The sequence below is a fragment of the Nuphar pumila genome, chromosome 16 (genome assembly GCF_984573655.1).
Source record: "Nuphar pumila chromosome 16, dmNupPumi1.hap1.1, whole genome shotgun sequence".
NCBI classification, from domain to species: domain Eukaryota; kingdom Viridiplantae; phylum Streptophyta; class Magnoliopsida; order Nymphaeales; family Nymphaeaceae; genus Nuphar; species Nuphar pumila.
Window position 1 is genome coordinate 69,102,132 of NC_143264.1, and position 7,991 is coordinate 69,110,122.

The 7,991-nt window shown below is 43.9% G+C and overlaps 1 protein-coding gene across 1 annotated transcript; it reads right to left on the bottom strand.

Annotated features, from left to right (window-relative positions):
• Nucleotides 1–2,607: 2,607 nt before the first annotated feature.
• On the bottom strand, nt 2,608–6,461 carry LOC149813442 (2-oxoglutarate (2OG) and Fe(II)-dependent oxygenase superfamily protein). Its single transcript, XM_089991997.1, has 5 exons — nt 6,343–6,461; nt 5,410–5,729; nt 4,820–5,067; nt 3,847–4,183; nt 2,608–2,909 (listed from the first exon to the last, which is right to left on the bottom strand). The coding sequence occupies exons 2-5, from the start codon at nt 5,695–5,697 to the stop codon at nt 2,661–2,663; spliced, it is 1,122 nt and encodes a 373-aa protein (XP_089848123.1). The 5' UTR covers nt 5,698–5,729; nt 6,343–6,461; the 3' UTR covers nt 2,608–2,660.
• Nucleotides 6,462–7,991: the final 1,530 nt, after the last annotated feature.

Below are 7,991 nucleotides of genomic sequence, written 5' to 3' on the forward strand. Positions count from 1 at the left end.
GACCCGTTGACACCCCTTGCACAGATCTTAGCAAGTCAGAAAACTGTTTTTCTTGTTTCTTAAATCATGCATGTAGAATGTATGCATTTGTATGGTCAGATTTAAAGAAAATATAGAGAAAATACTTCGACAGCTAACATGGTGGATAGTTAGAAAAGTAGTTAGCAGTTACCACCCCTTTATATATATATATATATATATATATATATATATATATATATATATATATATATATATATATATATATATATATATATATATATAGAGAGAGAGAGAGAGAGAGAGAGAGAGAGACCTAACATTAAACTAGTTGTTTTTAACATTAACTGCATTCAATCCTGTTAAAATGACTAAGAATGACAATTTTAAAAATATATAGCTACTTTTTTTTAAGCATTACAATTATTTTGAATAATATGATGGGGATCAGTCTTCACTGACACCAAGCTCTTACGTAGCCCATCAGTAAATTTCTTATTGTCAGAACAATGACCGAAAGAGCTGAGAGGGTTGTGTATGTTCGCCCCCGATGATTCACTGAATCCCACGTCTGTGTTCGGGGCTTTGAATGAGCACCACGTATACAAGCACATGGGGCTCGTATTCCCGTGTATGTTGACATAACTTTGCATCGGACTCTGGTGTTGTTGCAAAGACTTAAGTACCCTTTATTGCTATTCTTCTCATAAAGTGATGGTTTGAGAAAATGACAAAAATGCCTTTCATTCAAAAAAGAAAAAACAAATAGTTCAAAAAAAGGACAAACATGTCCTTCATCCAGAAAGTCGAGGATGATGTTGACTCTTCAAAGTCTTCTTCTTTTTCTGTTCAAGAAAAGGACAAACATGTTTTCTTCTTCTTTCTCCGTAAAACACTGTAAAACCCTTTCTCTCTCTAGAGAAGAAATCAAGGGAAACAAAGAGTTCTTCCTGGAGAATGCCATGACCATCAACCCTCTCACTCTCTCTCCCTTCTCTCTCTACTTCTGTGCACATCCAACAGACGATCCTATATTGATGCATCGTCATCTTCTTCTTCTTTCTTCTTCGTAAAACACTGTAAAACCCTCTCTCTCTGTAGAGAAGAAATCAAGAGAGGTAAAGGGTTCCTCCTGGAGAAGGCCATGAACACCAACCCTCTCACTCTCTCTCCCTTCTCTCTCTACTTGTGTGCCTGATTTAGAGTTTTTGCCCTTACAGGAGGGGGGTCTGGGGGCTCCCCCTCGGCGCGGATCCCGCTGCGCGGTCAGCGGGCGGGGGTCCAGGGGGGCCGCCCCTGACGGGGGGCTCGGGGGGTAGCACCCTCCGGACCAAAAATTTTTTGGGCCTTTCAACAATGATTTGTAGTATTATCGGGCCTTCCTACAGCAATTTGTAGCATTTGTAGTATTATCGGGCTTTCCTAATTTGCGGAAGACACTACAAATCGCTATAGCGATTTGCGGAAGACACTACAAATCGCTATAGCGATTTGTGGAAGACACTACAAATAGCGGATTTGGAATATGACCTCCGGTTAGGGAGATATGACTCTGACAAGTTGGTCCTAATTTGCGAAAGACACTACAAATCGCTATAGCGATTTGCGGAAGACACTACAAATCGCTATAGCGATTTGCGGATCGCTATAGTGATTTGCGGAAGACACTACAAATCGCTATAGCGATTTGCGGAAGACACTACAAATCGCTATAGCGTTTCGCGATTTACGGAAGACACTACAAATGCTACAAATTGCTGTAGGAAAGCCCGATAATACTACAAATCATTGTTGGAAGGCCCAAAAAAATTTTGGTCCGGAGGGCGCTGCCCCTCGAGCCCCCCGCCAGGGGCGGCCCCTCCTGGACCCCCGCCCGCTGACCGCATAGCGGGATCCGCGCTGGGGGGGAGCCCCCAGACCCCCTCCTGTAAGGGCAAAAACTCTAAATCAGGCACACAAGTAGAGAGAGAAGGGAGAGAGAGTGAGAGGGTTGGTGTTCATGGCCTTCTCCAGGAGGAACCCTTTACCTCTCTTGATTTCTTCTCTACAGAGAGAGAGGGTTTTACAGTGTTTTACGAAGAAGAAAGAAGAAGAAGATGACGATGCATCAATGTAGGATCGTCTGTTGGATGTGCACAGAAGTAGAGAGAGAAGGGAGAGAGAGTGAGAGGGTTGATGTTCATGGCCTTCTCAAGGAAGAACTCTTTGTTTCCCTTGATTTCTTCTCTAGAGAGAGAAATGATTTTACAGTGTTTTACGGAGAAAGAAGAAGAAAACATGTTTGTCCTTTTTTTGAACAGAAAAAGAAGAAGACTTTGAAGAGTCAACATCATCCTCGACTTTCTGGATGAAGGACATGTTTGTCCTTTTTTTGAACTATTTGTTTTTTCTTTTTTGAATGAAAGGCATTTTTGTCATTTTCTCAAACCATCACTTTATGAGAAGAATAGCAATAAAGGGTACTTAAGTCTTTGCAACAACACCAGAGTCCGATGCAAAGTTATGTCAACATACACGGGAATACGAGCCCCATGTGCTTGTATACGTGGTGCTCATTCAAAGCCCCGAACACAGACGTGGGATTCAGTGAATCATCGGGGGGGGAACATATAACCTGGTTTGGAAAGAGCTTGTGATAGTTACACCTCTCTCTTGTGGATGGGGTTAACGTGGGCCCGGGCCTAAGAGATGAGTTTCCTTGTATGGAGAAAATTCTTGGTCTTGTATTCGGAGGTGGTGAGGTAGTTGAGGAAGGAGGAGAAGTCGGTGTCCATGTACATCTTTGGATGCTCTTCGTCGACCAACTCCGCTGCTGGCCGCACCACACTCTCGAAGGGCAGGCTGTGGAAAGATGCCACGGATATGCGAGACACGCAAGAGTTGACAACCACCCTGTGCAGCGCGCTCTTGTACCTGCCGTTGCTGAATATCTGCAAAAATTTAGACAGACTATGATAGGTGCAACTTGTGAACATCAAGTTAACGGGAAAATAACGACTTTGAAACCTACAGATGGGTGCCCCTTACCACCAGGCTGAAGCTAGGTGTGCTTCCTGATGGTTAAGAGAGATTTGGGACTTTATGCCTGTAAACTAAAGGAGCAAGGTGAAAAAAAAATGATTCTACCTTCAAAAGGCAACCATTTTATATTAAGCTTTTTATAAAGTTTTAAAAGCATAAAAGTAGGGGTGGAAAAACCTGACACGACCCGCCAACCCGCCTCTTAGGCGGGTTCGGGTTGGGCTTAAGCCAACCCGTTTAATAAACGGGTCGGCCCACCTAACCCGTTTATTAAACGGGTCGGGTTCGGGTTGGGGGTATGCCAACCCGCCAACCCGGCTGACCCGTTTAATAAACGGGTTAGGCGGGCAGGTCAACCTGCCAACCCGTCCGCCAACCCGCCCGCTACCTGCCAACCCGTTTTCCCGACCCAACCCATTTATTAAACGGGTTGGCGGGTCATGTCGGGTTACCCGTTTATTAAATGGATCGGGTTAGTGTTTGCCACAGCCGTTTAATAAACAGGTCGGGTTTGGGTTGAGGTATGCTGACCCGCCAACCCGACCCCATTATACCACCCCTACATAAAAGAATGTGTGTTTTTTCCTCCTGACAAGGCCGCAGATTAGGTGCAATCACATTGCACACTTTTGCATGCTGCTGCACCTGTTCTGCCCTCCATCTTCTGTTGGGCCCCACAATTGACAGTCCGTATCTTAGCGATGGAGGGCAGTTTAAGTGCAGCCGAACACTCAAAGCATGAAATGTGATTTCACCTCATCTGCCCTCCCCAATAATATATAATATGGTATTTATACGGGAGAACATGAGCACCAAGTTTAGTTGAAAAAACCAAGTAGGTAGCACCTCAAGGTGATCACCAACATTGACCACGAACGAGCCCGGCAGTGGTTCGACGTCCACCCATCTGCCTTGATGCTGAACCTGAAGCCCTGCTACCTGATCCTGAAGAAGCAGCGTAAGAAAACCGTAGTCGGAGTGAGGCAGCATCCCTAGCGTCAATTCGGGCTCGGGGCAGCTAGGGTAGCAATTCATGATCATGAGCTGACTCCCCTCCTGGAGCTCTCTCATGGTTCCCTCCCATGATGGTGATGGTGGTGATATCCCCAAGCTCTCTATAACGTCCCTCCCCACCTTGAGGAACAACCCTCTCATATGCTTTGCATATGACCCCACAGCCTGCCTGCATCGTGCATCGTGTGCATCCACAAAGAATTAACAAATCAAATGATATTGATAATAAAGAAGTGAAGAATAAACAGCACAAAGATCCTCTCATCTTTAGTTTTTATTTCTTGCAACAGTAGATATGCTTTGTTTATTTTATTGGTATTTATCTTTTTGGTACATACCGAACACTGCTAAATAAATCGGACACCACATCTACATATCTCTCTCTCTCATCAGAGATTTCATTTCTACATTGAAGTAGGAGGCTCCTTGGGAGTCAAGGGTGAGGGAGGAGAAGGCAGATCAGGTGCAATCAAAATGCATGCCACTGCACCTGTCTGCCCTTCATCTTCTGTTCGAGCCCCACAGCTGACAGGATGTACCCTAGAGATGGAGGACAGTCAGGTGCAGCGTCACACTCAAAGTATGCAATGTGATTGAACCTGATCCCGCCCTCGATGAAGGATCAGGTGTAATGTGATTGCACACTTTGAGTGTGCTGTTGCACCTGATCACCCACCATGTTTGAGATACAGCCTGCCATCTGTGGGGCGCAACAGCAGATGGCGGATGATCAGGTGCAGCATAACACTTGAAGATGACTGGTAGTTCCTCCCTATCCCAAAAAAAAAAACAAAGTATTGAGCACCTTAAATCAAAGGGAGCAGAAGGCCAGAGGGGGAGGTAGTGGGGCAGAGGATGGCAGCTGAGCTTCAGGAAATCCCTCCAACAGAACACCTCATCATTGCGTTGGTTGAGGCTGGTGCCACATCTCACAGGCGCAGTAACATCTGATGTCATGTACCTTGCCCTCTCATCCAAGGGCAGCTCGAAGAACCGTCTAGACACATCCACCATGCCATTTATGACATCTCTAGGGATCCCATGATTGATCAACTGCAAGCGTTTCATCAAAAGCATAAGTTGGCAGCATTATTTAAAATGAACTTAAATCCTTTTTTATGAATACTTCTATATACATACATCTATATGTGTGTAGAATTTACAATGAAAAAGTACAATTCTTTTAGCACGACAAAGATATTTCCAATATGAAAGTTCATTTTCATACCAAGAATAGCAAACATTTTAGGTTCCAAAGTTAGCTTCTCATAAATCTTTGGAAGTGCGAAAGAAGCATGTAGTTTCGCGCTTCCAAAGCCAGTTTGGAACCTACAGATGAACGCGCCAATTCATTCGTCATTGCCATCATGCAAAGACAGGATGCAGATCACCAACCTGAAAGAAGCCGTGCTCAGAACATGCAGCAGCCAGGGACTTAAGGGCTTGTGCTCTGTTTGGTCCTTCTAACTGTGCAAGGTCGATAACGGGGAGCTTAATGACACCACTGGTTGCACTGAAATCTTCCAAGTGACCCACCTTAGCAGCATTGCAACCGACAGAAGGGCGATCGGCTACAGGCAGTATGTACTTGTTGGGGACCCTGGTTACTCCCAGTTCACACAGATGCCTCACACCTTTCTGCAAGCGTTCGTCGTCTCTTGGAGCCTCAATAGCCAAAGCCATGGAAAGGGACTAATCGCTTGCAAATAGACCACCTGCCACCAATTTCCTTCAGAGCATCAAAATTTATGACACAAAGCCATCAACTTTTATTATATAAATACTTTACATGACGCTGATGTGCTGGTAATGGTTTTCTTTTTTTTTTAGAAAATTAAATGGGAAGAGGCAATAACTCTGTTTTATGAACTCATATGCCTGGCATGCTCCATCATGCATTATGGGGGTGCCATGGTTGCATTGATGGGGTTAACCAATCTTCATCGCTTCCAGACCGAAAACAAATTCCTATATGATATGGCTAAAATGACTCGAGTGTTTTTCAGGTTCTTCACCTAACTCAGTTACTGAAAGCACGTAATACCGAGACACTTATTCAGTAAGACAGCCTCCATACTACTGAAGTGACAGGGGATTGGATGTTCAACTTCAATGAAATGACACCAACGGGACTCAGCTTGTCTGGTAGGAGCAGCTAGTGCATGTAACCTTGTGTTGGGACGTTGCAGGTTCAAAACCCAATGGTGTAGTTGTATAACCAGTAGGGGTTTGCCTAACCCCAGCTTGAACAATCTAAACTGCCTAGCATGTAATTTTTTTCCATATATTGCTTTCATTTGTGTGACCTTGTGTGGTTATATTGCTTACCTGACTACTGGCGCGATCAACCTTGTGATTCTCGCCCTTTGAAACGTTTCCGGCCGCTAACTCGACGTTCACAACCTTTGTAAGGCTTGTCTGAGTAGTCTGGCGAGGGATTCTACGCTGAATAACGAAAGGAATGCTTAATAGAATCGACGATGATTATATATGATAGCATACGATTTGATGAGAAGCCGGAGATGGGCAGCAGGCTTGAATTTATAGGTGGGGAAAGATGAAACCAATTTAGAAGCAAAGTTCTATGATGATCACGGTCAAATATATCAACGGGGGCTCCCTTTATCTGGTAGGAACAGCTAATGCACATCACCTTGTGTTGGGAAGTTGCAAGTTCAAATCCCAATGGTATCGTTGTAAAACTGATAGGAATCTGCTTAACCCCAAGCTTGCCTTTCAAAAAAAAAAAAATGATCATTTTCAATATGATATCTTTTCCTCCTTTTATCTATTACAGATTGGAAATTAAACTTCGTCTCTCTTAATTAGTACAGAGCGTCCGTGAATGCGACAGGCCCCGTTCCCTGAACCAGCTTTGGTCAAGGCACTGTGTCGTTTGGGGCAGGTGGGCCCCACCGTTTCTCCATAGTAGAATTCAATAATGGCGGACGAATTCTTCTACTGTCCTGCCTGTCTCAGCTACCACCATAGTGACAAATATCGGCCTTAAAAAAATTTTTGCAATATTTTATCAGCCATTTATATCAGTAAATATCAACAGAAATTAACTTTTTGCTTTTTAATTAATTTCTAACAATATTTTTCTGATAAAAGCACAAGAAAAAAATCAATTTCTCGCTAGAAAAAATGCCCCCATTTGTTTTCGGGTTTTAAAATATTGTCATTACCCGGCTACCAAAACCAGATGGCGGATCAGGTGCAATCACATTGCGCACTTTGAGTGCGCCGCTGCACCTGGCTGCCCTTCATCTGCTGTTGGGCCCCACAACTGACAAGAAGATGGAGAGGGTAGGGGTGGGCATCGGGCCGGGCTGGCCCGGCCCAAGCCCTTTTAGAGCTCGATCTCCCGGACATTGCGCCCCGGCCGGGCGATGGCCCAATTTTTAACTTGCTTGAGTTTTTAGAGCAGCCCATGACCCGGCCCATTAGCCCAATGGGCTAATTAGGTAAATAATAAATAATTTACAAGATGATGTAGTCAACTAATTGTTTTTCTACTTTTCATAAAATTAATGCAACTAATTAGGTAAATAATAATAGTTATCAAGTTACTATATAATTAATTACATTTTTATATTATTAATAATCAATAAATAGCTTATGCCCATAGACCTGGCCCACGTATATAACGGATCGGTTTTCGGATCGATCGTAGCTAACATGCTCAAGCTTAAAACCTTGACCCAAATCCGACCTACGATGGACCAGATCGACTTGGCCCATCCAGAGCCGCTCGGCCCGTTGCCCACCCCTAAATTAAGGAGGGCGACCCAGTGCAGCGGCACACTCAAAGTGTGAAATGTGATTGCACCTGAACCCAGCCTTCACAGCCACAAATCATGTCCCCCCAAAATTATCGGCAAAGAAAAAAAATCTATTAATATTTTGACAAATTTAGTTTTTCTACAAAATTGTCTTTATATATAAAGAGAAATCTATATAAAGAGAAATCTAAG

Excerpts from the sequence above, each read along its gene's own strand:
- LOC149813442 (XM_089991997.1), bottom strand. The coding sequence starts at position 5,697 with ATGGCTTTGGCTATTGAGGCTCCAAGAGACGACGAACGCTTGCAGAAA. Across the intron at positions 4,184-4,819 it reads TCTGCTCCCTTTGATTTAAG|GCAGGCTGTGGGGTCATATG; the intron begins GTGCTCAATACT and ends TGCACGATGCAG. Across the intron at positions 2,910-3,846 it reads ATGTTGGTGATCACCTTGAG|ATATTCAGCAACGGCAGGTA; the intron begins GTGCTACCTACT and ends AAATTTTTGCAG.